The 24,963-nt window shown below is 35.2% G+C and overlaps 2 protein-coding genes across 8 annotated transcripts in view; one reads left to right on the top strand and one right to left on the bottom strand.

The window, feature by feature from the left end:
- The window catches only part of Rapgef2 (Rap guanine nucleotide exchange factor 2), a 261,682-nt gene that overhangs the window by 190,761 nt on the left and 45,958 nt on the right, over positions 1-24,963 (bottom strand). The gene's annotated exons all lie outside the window — the stretch shown is intronic.
- Positions 20,076-23,339, top strand: LOC124102669 (mitochondrial genome maintenance exonuclease 1-like). Its single transcript, XM_046459143.2, is given in 3 exon segments — positions 20,076-20,120; positions 21,421-21,768; positions 21,770-23,339. Coding segments are annotated over 3 exon segments (645 nt in total). The 3' UTR covers positions 22,022-23,339.

A 24,963-nucleotide genomic window follows, 5' to 3' on the forward strand; every position in this document is an offset into this window, starting at 1 on the left:
TAAATCCCCTATTGTACTTTTCATTCTATTTCCAATGGCATCAACAGTTTCAGTGCATTCTCTTTTTTCATCATGTATGACATTTAAAAAAATAATAAGGGACCCAAAGCACTGTTTGGGGCTGTTTCCCTGTCCTGTTAAGGTATTTCCATTGACCGCAAATTTCAACTGTGAAACACAGGCATTCAGTGCTTTCCCCAACTGCATGTCAGGTCTATTCCAGCTTCCTCCCACACCGTTTCTCCGTGCCCACCTCCCTGAACAACCTGGGAAGCTGCTGCCCACTTCCTTGCAATCTGTCCTGATGGGCATCTCACCTCAGCTTCAGATAAGCCTCTTCAATACAATCTATTATGCTCTCCCCTCCTCTAATTTCTGTCACATTCCTTCATTCATCATTCATAAGCAACTTATCATATGTTCAATTTTTGTTGGTATTTTTAACATACACATGAATTATCCATGGTAACAAGGCAATATGGACACCACGCTTTAATAAACACCATATGCTCCCAGAAAGGAACCATACTTTCTACCTTTCTTTACTCCCCATATCCTCCAGGAAATGTCAAGAAACTTTTTTTTTTTCCTAGAACTTGAGTGGCAGAATTGCTCTGCAGAAAATAGCTATACTAACTTCTCTAGTATGACTGATTCAGAAGCCCAGAAAGATTAACAAAGTAATGAGACTGAGGTCCTGAGGCAAAGGTAAATAGGATTGCATGTCTGGTCAATATTTATTATCTGCAAAATAAATACCTCTTTCCTCTAGAAGCACTTGCCTCTCCCGCCCTCAGTCTGCCACCACACTGTCTATTGCCAAAGCCTCTCAGGGTCTGTCCAGTTTTGATTTATGCTTTTGCCCTTTTCCTTACATCTCTAGAGTACTAACCCACATGTGACACGCTCCTAGTGCTAATTTCTTATTTCATTCTTCAATTACTTTGCTTTCCCTTCTTTCTTTTATCATCTGTAGGGTTATTTTTAGTTATTTACTAAAATATCCACTATATAATTTGACCTATGTTCAACATTCAACATAGTAATATAAAAATACCTAATTCTATTCCTGATGTGATATGAATTTTTCATTAATAATAGCTTGGCTTCAAAAACCTTTAGCCATACTCCATAAATATATACAATTATTATGTGTCAAATAAAATCTTTTAAAATTTTAAAGAAGGGATGTATTTAATTCTATTTATGTACATACACATAGAGAGAAAGGGAAAGAGAAAATATATAGAAAGTCATTGCCAATCTTATCTGCATATTTTCCTCTAAGTTAAAAATGTGTGCTGATTTTAACAGTTACACCAGAAAAAGTTAAAACTATGTACTGAGTCACTCTTTATGTATATATAAACACACACACACACACATTGTAGTTGTAGATGGACAGCATGCCTTTATGCCTTTATTTTATTTCCTTATTTTTGTATGCAGTGCCTTACACATGCTACACAAGCACTCTGCCACTGAGCCCCAGCCTCAGCCCTAAGTCACTCATTTTAATGTTGTTTGATGCAGCACTATTTTAAACAGGCTACCTTTATAATGATCATCATTTAATTAATGTCCAAATACTTTGAGAGCCAATAACAGTTCCACAAAACAGCTGGAAATCAAATATCAGAGACAATTACTCACAGCTGGCTTTATGCAACTGATGCCATATTAAATAAGCTTACTCCACGAACTATCTTCCTTCCCCAAAAAATTCAAAAAAAGAAATTCCTTCAAAAAACATAGAAGGCTCTTCATGAGGTTTTTCATTTTAAGTTTGCTGAACATATGCCAATATTAAAGATTTTCAAGAGGTCTATATGGTAAAGATTTTCAGTAAAAGTACACGTTGTTTTCCATACCATTCTGCCCACTTGCAACATTTTAGAACTTTTTCTTTTTCTTTAGTTTAATACAAAAATTGAAAACTGTACCAAACCACAAAGTACACTAGACATTTGTATTTTTATAACTGTGGGATTCAGTTTACTGTTTTGATATTGGGTGAAATTTATTATTTTTGTAGAGATGTCATGTCTCAACAACTTAATAATCTATCAAACCAAAATACTGGTTTCAAACCATTGTTTCAAACCATCATTTAAAGCATTTTCTTATATCATATCATTCAAAGTATCTGAAAGGCAATTTATTTGTAAACAATAACAATTAGATATATGCCAAGTATTATGATAGGTGTTTTACAACTGTTATCTCCTAATTTCCATAACAACTCCACCAGTAGATAATTTACTCACCAAAAGGAAAGATAATCAGTTTTTAAACTTCTACAAACTCCAGTAAGCAAGGTTATCATTTTTTTATCTGCTATAGAACAGTTTACAAATCTCAAATAGAGATATTCTCATATTCACTTCTTGTATGTGCTCATTCTCCTATTCCTTCCTTCCTTGATTCATATTCTCCCTCTCCCCATTTAAGAAAAAGGCTTAAAATAATAATAATAATACAACCTACCATGAGTGATACATGCTGTAGTTATCTACCCAGTCTTTTTTTTTTTTTTTTGGAGACATGGTCTTGCTAAGTTGCTTAGACTTCACTAAATTGCTGAGGCTGGCTTTCAATTTGCAATCCTCCTGTCTCAGCCTCCTAAATTGCTGGGATTATAGGCACGCACCACCCCACCCAACTACACAGCAACCTTAAAAGTAAAGCCATGCTTTATGAAACTTTACAATTAGTCCTCATGTTGTTTCATCTATGATACAACTTTTCTAGAATCACTTTTTGCAAAAACTAAAATTAGGGTCATGTTCAGTAGTAGCAGTTTAGGAACGAAAAGTTAAACCACAACATATCACTTTAAAAAAATAATCTAAATCATTTATAAACTACTAAACACCTTAAAATAAACCAAGATAGTATTAATTACACTAGAAACAAATGACAACATCAGAGCTCATTCTAACTTCACGCATATCGCATATCGTCTCTGTCCTACTATTTCCTCATACTTATCCAGATACTGATGTAATATCTGCTGTTGTACTATGTCCTCTTGTTTTTCAGATCCTCTTTGACCTTACAAAATATCCTCCTTGGCATCTTTTAAAACTAGCACAGCTTCTGATATATAGTAAGCCCATCAAATAAAACGCATCGATTCAAATTTTTCTCCCAATGCACTAAAAAGGGTAATTCTCATTTTTATGCCTACACCAATTTTCTTGACATGCCATAGTTTCACTGAATTGATTTAATTTATGGATTTTCAGTAGGGTGAATATCATTTTCTTAAACAGATCTTTTATTTTTGCATGTAAGTACAAATTATTTTCTGTAATAGATTATGTGAAAGAAATACTTACATTTCAAATGCTCTCTTGCATTTCTGTTGAGCTTTCACAGTCTTTCTTATTTGCTTTATTGTATCAACATAAACAATCAACTTTACCTCCCCCCTAAAAATAAAATAAGCATCCACATCATCTAATTCTCTATCGAGACAAAATGTTATTCAACACTTAATGATTATGCCTCACAAAAAAAATTAAATAAAGTTTCCATGATAATCTCTCATTATGTGAAGGAAAAACAGGATGTTATCGAGGATTTGTGGTAAAAACTTCTGTCACAATTGCCACAATTTTATAAATCTCCAAAATAGGTCATAATGCATAAAATTATTGGAATAGGAATAACCATTCGCACTCTATAAATGGGCCATTTACTGCAAGGAATTACATCTTTTAGTGGGGATAAATACTTAATAACCGACTTTTTTAGAATGGTACAGTGCAATATATATAAAAAAAATTACATGGCCCAGCAAGAGGAGCAGGTGTGATCAGAAATGATTCCCATAACAAACAGGTGTTTGGGAGTAAGAGAGTAGCAGAGAACAAAAGGAAGATTCTAGATTATAGTCCACTGCCTAAATTCTTTCCATCCCTGGGTTGTAGGATTGGAGGGAAATGTTATAAGAAACAACAAAAGAGACTATTAAAAAGTATATTTTAATATACTTTGCATGTGAGCACAGTGGGTAAGAGACTAAAACTCTAGAGCCAGGCTGAGTTTTTAAAAAGTCTACAACTGTCATTCCCATGCTTTTGTTTTTTTTATTTTTTAGAAGAATTTAACCTCTATTTTTTATTTATTTGCTTTTTATGTGGTGCTGAGGATCAAACCCAGTGCCCCATCAGTGGTAGGCAAGCACTATACCACTGAGCCACAATCCCAGCCCACTTGCATGCTTCTTAACTGTGGACAAGTTACTTAACCTGAGAATCAGTTCCATTTAAAAAAAAAAAAAATAGTGATAAAACTAACACGTAGGATTGTCATAAGGATTAAATGAGAAAATACCAGCAAAACCCTTAGGTGCTATCCTGACAGTTGGGAGACATATTATGCAGATATGGATGGGATTTTGGTAGGTTCTAGATGATATAGATATACAAACAACAAATCTGAATTTTAAGTGTAAAGATTCAAGGGTATGTGTCCCTAGAAGATAAAATTATTTTCTAATAATAATTACATCCACTGTCACAGATGAGTTTTTTTCAATAAAGATGCCAAGATTTTTAATAAATACTTAAAACGTTATGCTAGAGATGCCATACAAATGAGCAGAGCGTAAAGCTTACAAGTTTTTCCATGCTGCTTTCTCAGGACTTTCCTCTCTAGAATTTTATAAGGCATGCTCCAAAAGACTTTAAAAGCTTACACTATATCTGAGAGATAATCTAAATTACCATAGCTCGAATTTTTAAAAAAGTCTAAACACTAACAAAAGCAATCATTAGATTCTTGATTTGTTTATCAAAGCTGATCACACAAGGGGTCAAATTTAATATATATGAAGATAAGCAATTACTATGGCTGTGACTAACCAATTATCACAACTGCCTTTACAATCTAAATTATTTCTTCAATTTAAGGAACACTTTCACATCACTGTTTTGTTCATTTGTATATTTTGTAAATGTTTGTGGAACCTAGTAAATATCAAAGTGGCCAAATACAATGGACCCTGTCTTCAGGGATCCCAGATATGTCTCTAATCATGGCTTAGGGATTTCAAATTGTGTGAAAGATGGTCCTGATTCAGACAAATGGGAAAAAAAACAAAACCGTCCTGGCAAATAAAGTTTACTGTTTAGTTTAAAAAAAAAAAAAAAAAAACTACAACAGAACAACAAATCATGTACAAGTATCATTTAACTATTCTTTTTTGCAGTGCCGGGATTGAACCCAGGGCCTTATGGATGGGAGGCAAGCACTCTACCAACTGAGCTATATCCCCAGCCCTCATTTAACTATTCTTAAAACTACCTCCAAATACAGTTGAGAAGTCTTCTAATCACAAGCTTTGTGAAATTAATTTCACAGAAGAAATTCATTACAAAGTTAAATTCTACTAACAGTTTTTTATAATATTCATTTTTTAGTTATAGGTGAACCCAATATCTTTATTATATTTTTTAATGTGGTGCTGAGGATCAAATCCAGTGCCTCACGCATGCTAGGTGGGCGCTCTCTTAGCCACAACCTCAGCCCTCTACTAACAGCTTTTAATCCACATGAATAATCAATTATCCAAAACAATTTCATCTTAAAATTTTTAGGATGCTTTACAGAAACCCATTTATGATCTTACCCAATTTCTTTAAACATACACATGAAGAATGCCCTCATTTAGGATGCTTTCTTTTTTCCCTTCTCTCCCATGTAAAGTTAACACATCACTGGCAATCAAAAGCAGTCAAAAACCTATGTATTCACAATGTAAAACTTTAAAGAACTTTAATGTTTAATTAATTCCAAATATTTTACCACTGGGAATTAACAAAGGCCTGAAAATGTAACCTATAACAATATACAGAAGAATTATTACAATGCTTTTTATTTTTTGAACCCTAACATGGGGATGTAAAGTCCACTTTAATATGACTTCCTGCCTTGTACTCAAAAAGTTTCATTGTGCTGGGCAAGTGGCCTGTAATCTCAGTGGTTCAGGAGGCTGAGGCAGGAGGATCACCAGTTCAAAGGCAGCCCCAGCAATGGAGAGGCACTAAGCAACTCAGTGAGACCCTGTCTCTAAATAAAATACAAAATAGGGCTGGGGATGTGGCTCAGTGGTCAAGTGCCTTTGAGTTCAATTCCCAGTACAAAAAAAAAAAAAAAAAAGGTTTAATTGTGAAAGAGGAAGATGATGATGTCCAAGTTGATATAGAGAGAACATACATTACAAATTCACTTAAACCGAGTCCACTACCTTTTGGAGTCACTACTTTAAAGCACAAAGTAGCAGGTGTGCATCCATATATTTGCCACACCTAGAAAAAAATATTAAGATTATGCACTTGACTCTAGCCTAAGATCCTAAAAGCAGTAACATAGCAAATGGGAAGTGAATGAAACAAACACCTCTAGCTACAGTGCCAACACTACCAAGGATATCCCTATGGTTTGAGTAAGAATAAAAAAATCAGAAAGACAGTGGTTTAGGTGTGGTCTAGAATTTACTAGTCTTTTGATCATGGGAAAGTACATCAACCCCCTTCATATGTAAAATGAAGTGAAACAATGTTCATTGGATTTGGGAGAGAAATGAATACTATAAAATAGGCAAGGTATGAAGGTCATGCCTGGCTTTCCTAAGTATTGGCTATTATTCACAATCATATGAAAGTTATTGAAGTAAAATACAGGAGAATCAATTTGGTAAAAAGTAAATTTCATAAAACAAGATTTTTAAATGAGAAGAGTGTTTATACAACTAAAGTACTAATGTAATATCAAACAAAATTCAATGAAATAATCCCATTAAAAACAATGTAACTAATGAAATCAATATCACATTTCATACTTAGATATTAGATTTAAAACAGATTCTCCTTTTTTACAAATGGGGAAAAGCTGATTGGACAGATCAGTAATACCTGTGTCATAACTGTCTCACACTGTCCCACAGGATCACTCACCCGATGATCTCAGAACAACAGTGTTCCTCTAGGTAAAGAAAGAGGATGCAGCTGCTTCTATCTATAAATAGGATGCTGCTACACTGGTTTAGAAGACTATTGTTTGCTCACCCTGTCAATCAAAATTATTTCCTCACTTCTAATGAAGAGGTCAAGTTGTAGAATGCTTATATTCTAATTGGGGGAAAAAAAAGGTAAGCCATGAGAAAGTAGTCAACAAAAGGGCAAAATAAACCACAGAAAGTAACAAATAAATGGTGAATAAATGACTGGTAAATAAATGGTAAGTTCCATCATGATATAGCCAATGAACACATCCTTTTGAAATAACAAATCGCTGTGATTTTGAAGATCAGAAAACACAATGTCACTGAAATTTAATTTGCCATATCTGCGTGAGTAGTTTTTCAGTGGTCAAACTTGATTCAGAAATGTCTTTTTTAATTAAAGGTCTCTTGGACAGCAAAAATATCACTCTATGGAAATATCTACGTTGTGGGTACTAAAAGAAAAAGAATTTTCCCCATATTGATTCAAGCAACACATTTCCCCAAGAGAATAATGATGCCTGGCATTTACCATACAGTGGAATCTGAGTTTATGAATTATTTTGTCTGTAAAATGAAGAAATGCTGTGGAAAATATAAACAATTTCATGATCCAGGAAAGAATTGTAGGAAATACTGCACACAGCCACTACACATGACAGTGATGGCAGAAAGTAACAACTGGGAGGACTTACTTTGGCAGTGGACCCTCACAGAAATCCTGACTTTGCCATTTTGCTGTGAGACACTGGTAGAGTTACTTAACAACTCTAAGCTTAAATTTCAACATCTGTAAATTGAGGGTAGTTCCTACACTTTAGAGTGTTGCTGTGAAGATCCAATAAAATAAGGAATATACAGCACTTAAACACTGGCAATTATACAGCTATTGCTGCTGTTCAAACTAAGAAAGAAGGGAATTTAGCCAGACTCTAAAATGGCCAAATACAACAAATGTGAATAAGAGCTACTAGCAGACAGCCAATGACAATTTTTGGTTCCTTCAAGTTCCAGGGTACAATTTAGCAAACACTAGTAAAATTTCATCCTTCTCAATAAGATTCAATTAATATTGCACAAATGGAATAAATTTAAAAATCATGAAGCTCTAGGTTCAATCCCTAGCACTATAAACCAAAAAAAAAAAAAAAAAAAAACCAACAGTTTTGTGTACTTTAAAGACAACTGTAGTTTTGCTTTTTGTCTTTGATTATGTTTTTCAATACTGGGGTCAAACTTAGGGCCTCCCACAGGCAGGGCAAGTGCTCTATCATTGAGCTGCACTGCCAGCCCTGCTTTTTAAGATACTTTTGGTTGTTCTCCTGAGTATGTGGCTATAGTTAACTCAGAATTTGGGGCATTTTGTTGTTGCTGTTACAATCACCAAGGGCTGTTTTGGTGATTACTGCTCTCTCTCCACAAAGAAGAGAACATTTGCACAAATATTCAATAAGGAACTCTGTAAATGTCAGGTGTCAGCTACTTAAAAGCAGAGAGATTTGGGCAGGTAATTATTGAATGACCTCCGATAACCTTTTAAGTGCTCTCAACAAAGATAGTTCAGGTACTGACCACAGAAGATGGGAGGTTAACTAGCTGATCCTGAAATCCTTCCAGCCCAGGACATATAAAGGAGAACCAAAATAAAGGAACACGCCTGCCTTTGCTTTTTGTTCCAGTACAGCCTATAGCTATAATTATAACTAAGCAATAATGCTATCCCCAGAAAAACAATGGAAGATGAGGGACAACTGAACTGCAGTTCCTGGACATATGGGGTGGGGGGAGGCTAGAAGAGAATAGGCAGAAATTCTCTCTTCTCACTTTTGACAAAATGCAATGCAAACATTTTTTTATTCTTTTTACTGTTTATTGATTTTATTTTTTTAAATACACGACAGCAGTGGAATGCATTACAATTCTTATTACACATATAGAGCAATTTTTCATCTCTGTATATAAAGTATGCTCAAACACTCTTAAGATTAAATTTTTCTAGTTAATATTTATCTCCTTTAAAAAGAAGAGTTTTATAAACTATGGGTAAATGGCAAAAAGATCAATAGAGGGAAGAGAGGAGGGGTACGGAGGGGGAAGGAGAAGGAGAGGTACTGGAGTCTGAATCAGAACAAGATATATTCCATGATTTTATAATTATGTCAAAATGGATTTCTAATGTCATGTATAACTAAAAAGAACCAATTAAAAACAGGGAGTATTATAAACTTTAATATTACTCAGGAAATACCAAAGAAAACAAATCTTTTAAACAACCTAATTGGGAGAAATTTACTCTTCAATGTGGAACCACAGGCATCATCTGCTTCTACAGGCACTCATGTATCACTGCCACTGCACCTGTCTCTTTCCCCACCTGGACTCCTTCTAACCCCCCACCCCATTCCCCACCCAATCTGCTTGTTACTGCCACTGACACAGAGGAAAGAAAAAGGGGTGGAATCTCAAGTAGCTGTCACCAATGAAACTCCAGCAGCAGACATACACTGGGGTTCTTTTTTAAAGCCCAAATCAGAAACCTCATATTTTGAAAGACAAGGAAAATCATAGCAATAGAAAAATTGAAGTTGTCATCTCATAAAAGTTTCTCTCCCTCCTGAAGAACAAACCAGGTGAAGAAGAATTTCTTTTCACAAATAGGTTACAGGGACCAAGCACAATAATCAAATCAAAGGCATGACTCTGAAATCTTTGAAATCACTTTAAAAGGTCAAAAGCTTATGATTCCCAATCTACAAAATAACAAATATAATACATAATTTTAGGATATCTATAAGAGTGAATGAAAACAGTGGCTCTTTTTTTTTTTTTTTTTTTGTTCACCAGTGAACAGCATTTTATTATTATCATGTTTACGTTTCATTCAACATCACACAGTTCCACCAGGTGAGATCCTTACCACAAAGGGCAAAGTTGCAGTCCTGACCTCATGGTCAATGGCATCTGCATAAGGGTGTTGATACTTATAGATCAAATGGAGGGCCTTTTGTGAATAAAGTACAGCTGAGCAACATCTTTTCTTCACTTTGGATGGACAATGTAAGATTCTTGAATAGACAAAGAAAGTAAATAACCAATGAACCAAGCTACATGCCAAGTAGGGGAAAATAGTCCCTCAACTACACTGAAGTCACTCCGTTTCTTAGATAACACATAATGCTCTCTAGCCAAACTAAATCATTAATTCTAGATACCTAGGAATCATAAGCAGAAATCCACTTGCCACTCTCAAGTAATTTTTGTAACCAGGTGAGTCTGGGAAACAAAAATAGGGAATATTTGAAGAAATCACTGAATTTGTACCATGAACAATTCGGTTCCTTGTCAAAAGTATCTCATTTCCACCAAACTTGATAATGTGCTATTAAATGGCCCTGTAATATGAGAATTTATATTTTTCAGATAAGGTATAAAATTCATGACTGTTGTTACAACAATAAGTTAGCTTTATAACTCTCATAAAGTACCACAACCATCCAGCAATGCTATCAGCCAGGTAAGGAGAAAACATGAACACATGGGACCTTAAATATTGCAACAAGCTCCTGGCTCAATGAAGTTTAGAATAAATGTATATAAATATTTGTTATTCCTTTTATGAAAACAAATGGTACACAGAGACATTGTGGTAGTGGTCTGGCTTGAGAATTTGAAAGCCTGGATTTTAATCTCAGCTTTCCTACAAAAACACTTCTCTGAGCCTTACTTATAAAACAGGGTGTTAATGACTTCATAGTTTTACCATTACAGTTAAAAGAGAAAAGGGTATAATATTAATAAAAGTAACACATTTCAGCACTGACTTTGTATAGGCACTATTCATACCTATTATAACTATTATTTTTATCAAAATTTTTTATCAGCAAGCTGAAATTTTTGTATATAACTTGCCCTTCTATTCCTACCCAACTCTTCAAGATTCTAACCTAAAATGTAGCCAATTAATTTAATTAATGGATTCAGTAGTGTCAAACCCATAAAAACTACTTGTTTGAAAAGGATCCTTTTCAATTCTAACAGGAATCTTCCGAGATAGTTTTTCATTGTCCCCCTCTTTTGCAGATAGATGAGGCGTTGACAGTTTAAGTAACTTGCTCAAGATCACATAGCTTATAAATGAAGGAGATAATCTAGCATTCTTAACCATCATGATAAACTCTCTCTCTCCAGCATAAAATATACAGAATTTTAGTCCTTTCCTCCCAACCTATAATTCAGTATCCTACATAGTAAGGACAGATCTTGTGCTTCCAATTAGGTCTTATGCATACTTCTTTTCCAGCACACAAATGAAAATGGACTCTTTAAAATCATCTTCCCTATCTGGTCATTCAAGGATATGCTGGTATGTCTTGCCAAAGTACATTTTTAAAAAATTCTATGTAAGCCTATTTGTCAAGCTTGGAATATATTCTTGCTATATTACCTACCCTTGATTGTTAATTATAATTTTTAATACATACAATCACCATTTGGACTTCCTTAGTACTTAGTACTTAAGCTGGACTTAGTACTCTACTAACTTTATCCAAAGAGAAGACTGATAACCTACAAACAGGCACGATTAGTCTGCCTACCTTTGCATTTTGATAGTGCTATAAAAGACAGCAATTTACAATGACTGGCTTTTATGAGTTTGACACTACTGAATTGTCAAATTGGATGATGATGGCTGCATTTTAGATTAGAATGTTGAAAAGAGTTGGGTAGAACTAGGAAAGAGAACTCATAAACAAAAAATAATTCAACTTGGCAAACTGTTGATTGCCTGAGAAATGTAAATCCTTCTATTTGAATTAAGTATACTTTTCTCAAAGGTTTCAGAGCAAAGAAGGTAGAAGGGGCTGATTTTCAAAGGAATTCTATAGTTTTTCTCCACTTTGTAACAATACACATGATAAATGAAATATATTGTTTTTCAAGATCACACTTTATTTTTAAATGAGTCCACCATTAATACATTCTTTTACTTTACAAATGAGTCCACCATGAAGCATAAGGATGCATTTACTAATTAAATGTGGCACAGGCCAGCCAACAGACAAAGCAGTGCTGTTTTATTCCTTGAGAAAGAATCAAAAGAGACACACAGAAATGTCACATCTACAATACTGCCCAAACTAATTCCAGGAATTTCTCCTGACCTAAATAGAGAATTGATTCAGGTGGATAACAACATAATAATGCCCAGTAATAGCTCTACTAGAGAAAGGGATAACATCGCTTATGTTCCCCCTACCTGGAAACTTCTTACAAAGAGCACACTATCTGCTTTCCATTAGCTGCATTTCTTTTCAAGACAGAATTATATTAATGAATATTCCCATCTTTGTTCAAGGCCACAGGGAAGAAAAAAAATGCCAAAACATTCAGTTTTCTAATCCTCTTGGATCTTGTCAAAACAAGGAAAAAGAAGTAAAAAGAAATGGGAAAGAAGCTGACCATCAATCAAAATGGAAAGTTAAAACTGCTAACCGGAATTCCATATTGGCTTTAAGTGCTAAGTTTCTCAAGTTTTTCTCATCTATGTGCTCTTTTGGTAAATTTAAAAATCTCACAGTGTCCTACTATAGTTTAAGATTGTCCCTATTGCCAATTCAAGAATCATGATAACCATCCATACAAGTTAAAATTTTCTTCATGTAAATCTCTATGGTTCATATTAAATTTCAAATATATAGAAATCCTATGTTTTTTCACACCCAAAAATTATTGCTTTAAATAAATATATAAGCTCCCACTTTTCAATGGTTCACACTATACATATTTTTATAACAGGTTATACAACTGATTGGCTTTCTCGGCAAACAGAATCTTAAGGTACACATATTATTCTCATACCAATTTCTATAAACAGAATGTTTACCTACACCCACTTGATCTTATGTAAAATTCTTAAAAAGCATGGACAGGAATCTGAGATCTGGAATTAAATCCTGTCGGAGAACCTCAGCAAGTCACCAATTTCCTCTGATAAGTAAGAGACTCTGAATTCCAAAATCTTTTTTAGTCACTCATTAACCCAGTCTACTACCTATTTCCAGAAACTGTTTATTGTAAAAATCATCAAGTACATTTGACATCCCAAAATATCCATCATTAACCACTAGTTCTTTTCTTAAGTGCTGAGTGGAGTAACCCATTTCTGAGGCAATCTAAATTTAAAAAAAAAAAGAAAGAAAGAAAAAACCAAGGCAGTGTGAGTGAAAGGAGTGATTAAAATCTGAGTTCAGTGACAGAAAGAGTACGCATTCTCCAAAAGCAAAGTCAACTTTATGAGTGAAAGGACTCCAAAAGATGGAACCTAAGTCAGTAAGGGTTGATCTCTTTTACCTCTTAGGAGAACTCAAGGATTGTGTAGGGAATGAACCACTGTCATTGTCCTTTCCCAATTCTAGCTACCTAGTAAGATTCTTGCCATTTCACTAACGGCCTGAATCCTGCTTCTCCAGTTCCAACTCTAGGCTGACAATCTCCTAATTATCTGGCTGAGAACACTGACTTCTCTGAACTGCTAGGAGATACTATGTCATTTATTTAAAATTACACTTCCATAAGTCAATGGTTATAGAATCATAAATAAGATGCTTGAGTCAGAAAATCCTTAGAAAACATCAACCCAATTCTAATTTTTTTATTGTTTTGTTTTGGTTTTGGTTTTCGTGGTGCTTGGGATCAAACCCAGGACCTCATACATGCTAAGCAAGCACTCTATCACTGAGCTACCTCCCCAGCCCCCAACCCCCATTTTGGGGGGAGGGTGGTACCAGGGATTGAACTCAGGAGCACTCAACCACTGAGCCACATCCCCAGCCCTATTGTGTATTTTATTTAGAGACAGGGTCTCACTAAGTTGCTTAGCACCTCACCATTGCTGAGGCTGGCTTTGAACTTGCAATCCTCCTGCCTCAGCCTCCTGGGCCACTGGGATTACAGGTGAGCACAACAGCACCTGGCCCCAAACCCAATTTTTTTAAAAAAACTAAAGAAATTAATCAACTCATAAAAGGGCAGATTCCTTACCTCAACAATCAGTTAAACTGAAGATCCTTGCCGGTATAGTATTTAAAGACTCACTCAAATATTAATCGAAGAGTTACTGCATATAATGCCAAGCACTGTATACGTCTCAATGTAGGTTAACTGTTTCAGTTAGAACATCCCTTACTTGAAAATTTGCACAGTATCCTTCCTTGAATAACCTATAAGTCATTCTAGATATTTTCTCCAAGAGTGAGCAATGATCCAGTTCCAGGAAATTGTGAGAAGCGAGGCAAGGAGCGTCACTATTTACCCCAGGAAAAATCTAGCCATTCCTATCCTGTTATTCAAACTCCTCACCTTATAAAGTCATTGACAGCTGAAAAAAGAAAGGATTCGGATAAAGACCTCTCCATTCGTTAACTACATTTCTAAATTATTAAAACCACCAATATGAACATCTATTTTGAGTCATGCTAAATTTACCAATTTTAATAATAATTTTGTATCCTCAAATAGAAGTTACTTGATTAACAAGACTGGATCTTACTTTTCTTGTCCACAGTGTAAGGAACTATGGTTCTCCAACTTGCGGGCACATTAGAATGACCTGGGGAAGGGTTTCAAAAGTCTCGTGCCAGGGTTGGGGTTGTGGCTCAGTGGTGGAGTGCTTGCCTAACGTGTGTAAGGTTCCATGCCCAGCATCAAAAAAAAAAAAATACTCCAAATCAATTAAATCAGAATCTATGGGGAATGTGATAGTAACCCAGGATGAGTAATTTTTTAAAGCTCTCCAGATGTCTCAGTGTCAGGGAACCAATGAACTAGATGATCCCAACCTTGTTCCAAAATTCTACATCAAAGTAAACTCATGTACACTATACTAGGTAATTAGACTGCTAATGAAGCTAGTGATATAATTAAGAAGTCTGTTAAAGACAAATAAAAGAGATTATTGAAAGCATATAGTATCAGAGCCCAGCACACGCCTGACTCCAGGACTCGGGAGACTGAGGCAGGAAGATTGCAAGTTCAAGCTAAGCTTGAACAACTTAGTAAGACCCCATCTCAAAATAAAAAATAAAATAAAATAACTAGGGATGTAGCTCAGTGGTAGAACACCCCTGGGTTAAATCCCTAGTTTTGAAAAAGAAAAGAATATAGTATTTGACCAATATAAAAGTGTAAACAATTAAAGTGAATGACACCTAGCAAACATTCCAATATACACTAATCAGAGGTAAGACAATGAAATATAACACCAGAAATTTAAAAAAAAAATAGAAAACTGAACCAAGAATACACTTGAGATGCATAATACTTACAAAATGAATCATAAATACATGAATCCATTTGGTAATTTCTAGGTTTCTATTCTAAGTTTCTATAACTTTCTCTTGTCGGTACTTTCATAGACTATTGTGCTTTTTAAACAACATGTCAAAGAATCTTGCCCTAGTGCCTCCTAACCAGAATGGAAATGAAGGCCATAAAAATGAAATTCCTTTTTAAAAAATAGGCTACATGAACACACCCTGGTGTGAAATCCAATACCATGAATTAATTATTGTTAATTCAAGTTACTCTATAGTTTCCTGTCTCATCCAAAAATAATAATGAAAACAATAGTAACAAAAAATTAAGACCATGATGTGTAGTTGATATGGATTATTCTGGCTGATTCTTACACCTAGGTCTAAAAAATATGTAAATTTATTCTGAACTAATCATAAGCATAACCTTTTACTACCAAATGAGACATTAAATTCAGTAACTAAATTATCTCAGAATAACAACACCCTATAACCTGTCAACCACCAAGTACATAAAAGACATTTTCTTCTAACTATCGCTCTCAGAAAACATAAATGTATTTAATATTAATTCTAACAGAATTAGTAAGATAAACATGCTGCGTAACGCATATATATGGACAAAGTTTTCATGACCATTTGAGTAAATACACATTTTTCACAGTGCTATGTGAATCCTAGATCACTCCATAAATACAAACAATACAAGTTCATAAATAACTAAAGTCTAATAGTCCATATGGACTATGCTTCTGCAACAAAACTAAAATGCTTTTAAACTCTGCTTCTCAACCAATTCTTTACAATATTCTGATGTAAGTCCTCAGGGGCAGATTTTACATAAGACTTCAAAGCACAGTGCCTATCATGTATCAAGCAGTCCCTAAAACTTTGTTCAATACAAGGTTAAGCTTTTAATTGAACAATAAATGAAAAGGGGCTATCAGATTCTAATAAAATATTTAATGAAGCTTAAAATAAATCAGATGACTGCACTGTAATAAGGTGGAGGGGGAACAATAACAGGATATCTGCATTTTAGTAATGATTGTAATATCAGTTTTGGGGGGCACTATGAACAACACTTAACTTATATTGAGCTTAATACAATTTTTATATAAAAAATGAAAGAAGATAGGATAATAGAACTTTTAGCTTCCTTTTAACACATAAAAATTAAACAATGTACAGAATACATTAAAAAATCAAACCAGGCTAGGGTTGTGGCTTAATAGTAGAGCACTTGCCTCGTATGTGCAAAGCCCTGGTTTAATCCCCCATACTGCCAAAAAGGAAAAAGGAAGGAAAAAAAAGTCTTAAGCAATTTTACTCAAAAGGTCACAATGAGGAAAAAAAATCCAAAGGGAAGCAACATAACATAAACTGTTGCCTAAAATGTTGCAGCCTTTGTACTGCATTCTGCCTTTAATTTTCATACCACAATTCTGAAATAGTTCTATTAAGTTCACAAGTATCTGAAACAGATTATAATGCATGAGTTTATGACCCATTGGAAATCAAGTCCAGAAACAAATATAGTGGTTTATAGGACTCTCTGCATATTGTTATTACAAAAACAACATATAGAATGATAAACTAATAGTAACAAATTTTTTAAAAAACCTAAAAAAGTACTTTACAGTAGTTTACACTTTTTTTGTGATTTACCCTTGTCACTAGATGATAACAACACAAACAATAAAGACTTTAAAGCTAGTTTATTTTATTTTATTTTTTTTAGATCTACCACTCTAATGTTATTAGAAAACTGCTTTATTCTGTATTTTTACTTAGAAAATCCTTTGGCATAACAAAACTCTACTTATGTGTGTCTGTATATACACATCTACTTCCTGGCCCTGCCCTATGAAAGCCTAGACGAGGTAACACCCCAGTGGCAATGAGCACCCCCAGCAGCCAGATGCTGGATTCTAATACCCTTCTCTAGTGAAAGGATCCAGGGGTTCCTACAGAAATGGCTGACTCTAGGCCTGGGAGAGGGAAAATGCAAGATGAGCCTGGAGCATTTAGTAGTGCTGAGAAGTTAAGAACCTGCTCAAAGAAACAGTAGGTGGGGAGAAAGTCACATCAAATGAAAATAGAAGCAAACATGAAGAAGCTCCAATGCCACAAGCTAGAAAAAAAAAAAAAAAACCTAAGTAGTAAATCATATTCTATTAAATTATAACCCAAAGTATAAAATGAATATATCTAAATTCATACTGGTATAAATAATCGAATAAATGTGGTAAACGAGGTAAATCTATTTTATAGAAGCATTCCAAATATAGTACTGCAATTTATCTAGATGCCCTCTTCCAGAAGGTAAACTTTAATTCCTCCACCCCTTAAGTACAGGCTGAATTTAATAACTTGCTTCCAAAGAATAGATGTGGCAGGGAATGTAATTTTACAGTGGAGAAATCTGACAAACCCAACCTGGCAAGGTAATCAAGATCAACATTAACAGTGATAAGTTATGTGGACAGGGATGCACCTTTAATATAATGTAATGAAAACAGTACTTAATGTCTGTGGTCTTCCTCCCAAACACCCTTAACTGCAGTCTAGAGAAACACATAAGGCAAATCCCAGTTAAGGGACATCCCACAGAATATCTGACCTCTCAAGGTCATGAAAAACACGTGAAGAATGAGAAGCACAGGTCAAAAGAGAGTTTTAAGGAGGTATGATGACAGAATGCAACATGGTATCCTGCATGCTATCCTGGAAAAGACACACTCACTAGTGGAAAAGCCAGTGGGGTCAGAACAAAGTCAACAGAAATATACCAATGTGACTTCTTAAGTTCGTACAAATTAATCATAATAATGTAAGATACTGACATTAGAAAAACTTGGTGAGAGCTACAGAAGAACTTCCTAGACTATCTTTGTAACTATTCTGTAATCTACATTATTCTAGAATAAAATTATTTTCTTTAAAAAAATATATACTCATGTGGACCTGTCAATCTAAAACATGTTTTATGATAAAGTAAAAAAATAGAACAATGCAAAAGACTTTCATAGATTTAAGCATGGGCATTTGGCCTCCAAATTTCTGGATTTAGATTAAAGTTGGAGAATGACTTACACACTTAGAGAGAGGAAATATTCATTACTGTAAAGGCCTAAGAGCTTACTTTCTGATTCTCCTTATCCATATTCAGTGATCTAGACCTATGGACTCTTGTTCCTACTCAGTTTTCCCCACTCTGTCAAACATGAAGATTAAGCCTTCATCCCTGCAGAGAAAGCAGTAACTTGTCTCCTACTAACACTCTTATCAAGTTCACACATTATTGTATTCCTGAAATGCAAAACTTAGATGATATCCTATTTTAAACTCACACACTCACACACAATGATTAAAAGCCACAAAGTAATAATCGATGCTGACCTTATTTACTTCTTACTCCACTCTCCTCAAACACCCTCCGTCCAATTTATTTCCAAAAGCCCACACTTTTGCTATTTATTTTATTTTTTAATATTTTATTACGGGGCTGGCGTTGTGGCTCAGTGGTAGAGCGCTCGCCTAGCATGGGCCAGGCACTGGGTTTGATCCTCAGCACCGCATAAAAATAAATAAATAAAATAAAGGTATTGTGTCCAACTATAACTAAATAAAATTTTTTTAAAAAAATATTTTATGTCCTGAACTAGATTGTGAGCTCCTAAAAGACAGGGAAGAACGTGTATTATTTATCTAGCACAGGACTTTAGCACATGATTAATACATGTTTATTAATCTTAAAAAGTAAGCTTTCACATAAAATCAATCTGACAGTCTTTAAAAGAAAAAATTAAAAACCTCCCTAATAATCAATTGACAAGCTGTGTTCAAACTTGGTCCTTGACCACATTCAAATCATCTTTTTAATTTCACACCAACTCACAACAAGCACCAAATTGAACTAGACTCCTTAGGAAACACATCATCATGAACTGCAGCTGTGAGCAACTCTTAAGACCACATGGAAAGGAGAAGCCAAACTCAGTGGCAGAATTTAAAATACTTGAAGCAGTATGGTCTGTATGCATGCAGATTTGTGTGACATACAGAACAGTCTACTTCTGAATCCAGTATTTATGCTCCCCATCATAAATGACACTAATACTCAAAGTACAAGGAAAGGTAAGCACAACAGAAATCTCTGATTTATCCAACAATTTTGGGAACAATCAGTAGTAAATTCTCTATAGCTAAGCTTTAGTTTTATTCACTACCAGACTACATTACTTGGGCACTTTCTATTTTCTTGCTTACTAGATTGACAGCAGCCTACACCTACACACACACACACACACACACACATACACACACACACACACACACACTTTACACTGAAGCTTGTTGGAGAATAGCAGGACCAGAGCAGAAATGGCAGGTGGGCAGAGTCAACTAAACATTAGGAGCTGAGTGACTGAAAACTGAGCTTCCAGATCAATGCCTGATTCCAAAATCCATCATCATGCTCAAGGATTCCATATTTGGGAATTCACCTACTTGTTAAAATTGATTTGTAACTCCAACATTCAATACCGCTGGCACTTTTGTGGTCATTCAAGAACATGTGAAAAGAAAACTTCAAGTTGTCCAACACGTGTTCCCAGCTAGGGCTGAACAAGGCACCACACGGACTCCTTGTTTTGGTTCTCATCTATGAACAAGAATCCTTTTTGAGGTATATTCAGTGCCTGATTTTCCCCTTTTCTGTGCTTTCTTTGATGATTTCATTGTTTACAATGGCCCTCAAGCACACTGCTGAAGTAGTGAAAGAAGGCTATGAGGTGCCTTGAACAGAAAACATGTGCATGAGATAATCTTCCTCCAGGTATGGTTCTAGCACTCCTGGTTACAAATTCAACATTGATGAATCAGCCACATATATTAAGTTAAGGTAGTTTTAGACTTGGACACACATAAAACAAGGTTACAGGGCTGGACCTCACGGGCAGAGTACTTGGCTAGCATGTGTGAGGCACTGGGTTCAATCCTTAACACCGCATACAACAATAAGCAAATAAAATAAAGGCATGCTGTCCAAAAAAAAAAAAAAACAAGGTTATGTATGGATCAGAAAGAGAATACAAAAGCCTAATCCTGTATTTCCCCTAAGAGGAATGGTTCATTATTCGCTGCTATAGTTACATGTTGAATGTTCCTCAAAGGAAAGGGTTGGTCCCCAGAGTGGAACTACTGGGAGGTACTGTGAATAGACCTCTGAGTAGTGGGGACTTATGGGTGGTCCTCAAATCACTGGGGGCATGTCCCCAGCCTCTTCCTCTTCTCCCCTTCTTACTGGCCATGAGTGTGCTCCCCCATACGTTTCCTGCCACTGCCATTTCAGGCCCAAATCAATGAGTCCACTCAATTGACTGTAAACCACAATAAACCTTTTGCTTTATAATGTAATTATAAAGCAGGTATTTTGGTATAGTGACAGAAAACTGACTAATGAATTCACTACTTCAACAGTCAGGGGGGCTTTATAGAATATAACTACTATAAATAATTTAATAGAATGATTCCTAATAATAATAACAATATAACTTAATACTACTCAGTGAACCATCCACTAGTGTGTGCAAAGTAAAGGACAAAAAAAAAAAATTTAAGTTAAAAAACTAAGATTAAAGGAGCAATTTCCTATATCCAACTTTCACCTGTCCCCAACTGTTTTAAAAGCATGTCAGTGTTAAGACACTTCATAGTTTTTAAATTACATTTTCAATTCAAATCTGTTTGTAATAGCAACTTTCTCTTCTAAGAACTTCTGGTTTTTATTGCTCTAAAACAATGGACAAACATCTACCCAATACTAAGCTATCTCACTCTATGAAGTGTTTACTGGACCCTCAATACCAGACAGTCTAATACTTAAGCAATATTTAAGCACTGATAGAGCACAAATTATTTGTTTAGGGAAATAATCAAAATAATTCCCTGGTTCTCTTTCACCATTCACATAAAACAGTCTCTTATTTTAAAAAATGGGTGAGAAGAGAGGAAAGGAGGAGAAAAGAAGGAAGAGAAATACTATAATTTTAACTCTACCCTCTCCTGCCTTAGATCCATGATGCATATTAGAAAATCAAGGGGACTCCAGGCCAAAGTAGGATTCCCGAGAAGGTGTTGGCGCCCTGGGAGTTAACAAAGCGTGGTGGCGTCCAAGACATCTTTTTACAAGGGAAACAGTTCCATGAAGCCTTGGAAAGCATACTTTCACCCCAGGGGAACATAAAAGAGAGAGATGAAGAAATCCTCAAATGTGGCTACATCGAAAGCATCCAACATATTCTGAAAGATGTCAGTGGAGTGCGGGCTCTTAAAAGCGCTGTTCAGCATGAGACCTTAAAGTATGTAGGTCTACTGGACTGTGTGGCTGAGTATCAGGGCAAGTTGTGTGTGATTGATTGGAAGACATCAGAGAAACCAAAAGCCTTTTATCCAAAATACATATGACAACCCTCTACAAGTTGTGGCATATGTGGGTGCCATAAACCATGATGCCAACTACAGTTTTCAGGTTCACTGTGGCCTGATTGTGGTAGCTTACAAAGATGGATCCCCTGCCCACCCACATTTCATGGATGCAGAGCTCTGTTCCCAGTATTGGACCAAGTGGCTTCTTCGGCTAGAAGAATATGCAGAAAAGAAAAAGAACCACCGTATTCAAAAAACAGATTAGAGTTGGTTACAGTGGTGTAGACCTGTAATCCCGTCTGTTTGGGAGGCAGAGGCAGGAGAATCACAAATTCAAGGATAGCTTGGGTAACAGTAAAATCTTGTTTCCAAATAAAAAATAAGGGCTGGGGGTGTAACTCAGTGGTAGAGCACCACTGGGTTCAATCCCCAGTACTGGAAAAGAAAGAAAACAGGATAGTATACCTTTTAGGAATATTAAGTACTTTCTCATTGTTTAGACAGATTCATTGCTATTCACTCTTCTAAAAGAGGAGATATGTCTGAATCTTAAAACCTATATGAACACAAGAAGAAATATTAATTGAAAATATGTTGTTGGCCTGAACACAAGAAGAAATATTAATTTGTTGAAAATGTGTTGTTGGGCTGGGGCTCTATCTTAGTTGGTAGGGTGATTGCCTAGCACATGTGAGGCACTGAGTTCAATCCTCAGCACCACATAAAAATAAAATAAAGGTATTGTGTCCATCTACTATAAAAAAATATTTTAAAAAGAAACAAAACGTGTTGTTACTAAAAAGCCAGAAAAATTTAAGATTTAAAGAGCTAGATAATGGCATGTGAACTATGCTGCCTCTTATTATTTACCTGAAAAGAGGGCAATTAGGATTGGTAACCACATTTGTAGAACTTCTGTGTTTCTGGTACAATGCCCAGTCTTTGAATTGAGATTGGAAGGCATTGAGGCTTGATGTGCTAAGCATTTCCCCAAGGTTCACAGGGAGAGAAGGGGCATATCCCCAGGGGTGTAAAGGTTGAGAGAGACCTTTATACTTGTTCTGTACAATTCTGTATTTGTGTGTGTTCTCCCCACATCCCCATACTGCATATATTCCTGTAACCTGTAATTTCCCCAGCATGTATGTAGAATGAGGATATATATTAGCCAGTCACCACTGCCAATGCAATTTCCTAAAACTTGCTTTTACATATTGGGGTTCTCTATATATTTCATTTAAGGGGAAAACTTATATTGAACACTAACTGCATACACATGTGATTATTTAACCTGGAGTAAGCATTGCTATCTGTAAAGATGGAGCACACTTACCATTTCATTGACAGTATGGCATACCACATAACCCCTAGAAGTAGCCAGACATGTGGAAATTGTCACTGTAGGTGTTTAGTAACTGCTTCTAGTGTCAGTCAGCTGATGCTGTACATAAAATTTTTATTTAGAACTTTGTAGCTATGGGAACACTAACAAAATCCATTAAGTTTTTTCTATGTTTGATAAGTAATAAGTTGTTCTTGGGTTTGAGAAAGTTAAATAAATACCTGTTATTGCCCTGGGGGAAAAAAAAAAAAGAAAATCAAGGATTCACCAAAAAAAAAAAAAAAAAGCCATGGGCAATGAGGAGAGGGACTTGTTTAAGTTTAATTTGGATGCATGAGATAATCTTCTTCCAAGTATGGTTCTAGCACTCCTGGTTACAAATTCAACAGTGATGAATCAGCCACATATATTAAGATATTAAGCAATTTCTCTACGATACTCTTCTTTCAAAAACATACCAACAAACATTTATAAAATCTCAAATGTAGTAAATAGGTACAGAGAGAAACTGTATAAAATAAATCAATGTATTTATAAGAATTAGGTTTACTTTTGTTTCTTCTGAACCTCTTCTTGATAGTCACTCCAGAATGCAACCAATGGACAAAAAGATGTATGTTCTAAGAAAATGGAATATATAACCTGGATTTCCTCCTATACCCATGCCTAAGTATATACAACCCGAGGACTGGTTTACACGAAAACCATGAAAAAAAAAAATAGAACAATTCCATTTTAAATGTAAAGAGGAATCATTCAACAGGTAGTAATTAAAAATGCACCATGCGGCTGGGGTTGTGGCTCAGCAGTACAGTGCTTGCCTAGCGTGTGCGAGGTCCTGGGTTCGATCCTCAGCACCACATGTAAATAAATAAAATAAAAGGTATCGTGTCCAACTACAACTAAAAAATAAATATTTTTTTAAAAAAAGCATGCACCACCACCATATATTATGGATGCTTCAAGGATTTTGAGACAACATGAAAATAAAATGAGGAAAAATAACTGGAAATATCATTATTATATTCAACCCCTTCAATTAATAAATCATCTGACAGCATGACTTTCTTTGCAGTGCTGGGGATGGAACCCAGGGCCTTGCACAGTATGCACTAGCTCTGCCCCTGAGCTACATCCCCAGGTCATGACTTCCTCTTTCTTAAGGGGTAAAATACTTCCCAGTTCAAAATAAAAGAAAATTTTAAAATTTTGAAATTTTGCCAAAAACTAATATAAATAACTGGCATTTACCATTTTTTAATTTTTATTTCCTTCTGCTTTAACCCTTGCCTTCCCACCTACTTTATTTAAAGATAAACAATCAGCAGGATTGTTAAAACCTACTATTTCTTTACAAATGCTATTAAATATAAATGTGGCTGAAGGGCTATTTTCAACATCGAATGAGTGAGTTCTAAGTTTTTCAGCTCAGTAAGCAATAAAATAAATTCTCATCTATTCTACCTTTGCCATCTATAACTTAAAAGTAAATTAAGCATTTTCTAACCTCTTTTTAAAAATTTGCAAAACATGTCTTTTTGTAGAAAAGTATAAATATGGATAGGAAAAAAATAATAAAAATTTAATTGCCAGCAAGCAATCTACTCCCCAGATTTAAGATTTTTGGAAAATTTTGAAAGCCATTTAGCAGGCATGTATGCCATGCACTACAGAGAAATCTTCCTTTGCTTTTCATCTAACTTCAACACCTGAAAACTGGTAATGAAATCTCTGTGAAAAAAACTCAAGTAATAAGAGATGAGGTATCTTGTCACACACCCAGTGAGCAGCAAAGCACAGGGGTGAGCCCTACAGGTGGGCACATAAATATGTTTTTAAACAAACATTAAACTACAGTACACATT

This window comes from Marmota monax, unplaced genomic scaffold, assembly GCF_021218885.2.
Source record: "Marmota monax isolate L192 unplaced genomic scaffold, Marmota_monax_Labrador192_F-V1.1 WCK01_AAM20220418_F8-fsc00002, whole genome shotgun sequence".
Lineage (NCBI taxonomy): Eukaryota > Metazoa > Chordata > Mammalia > Rodentia > Sciuridae > Marmota > Marmota monax.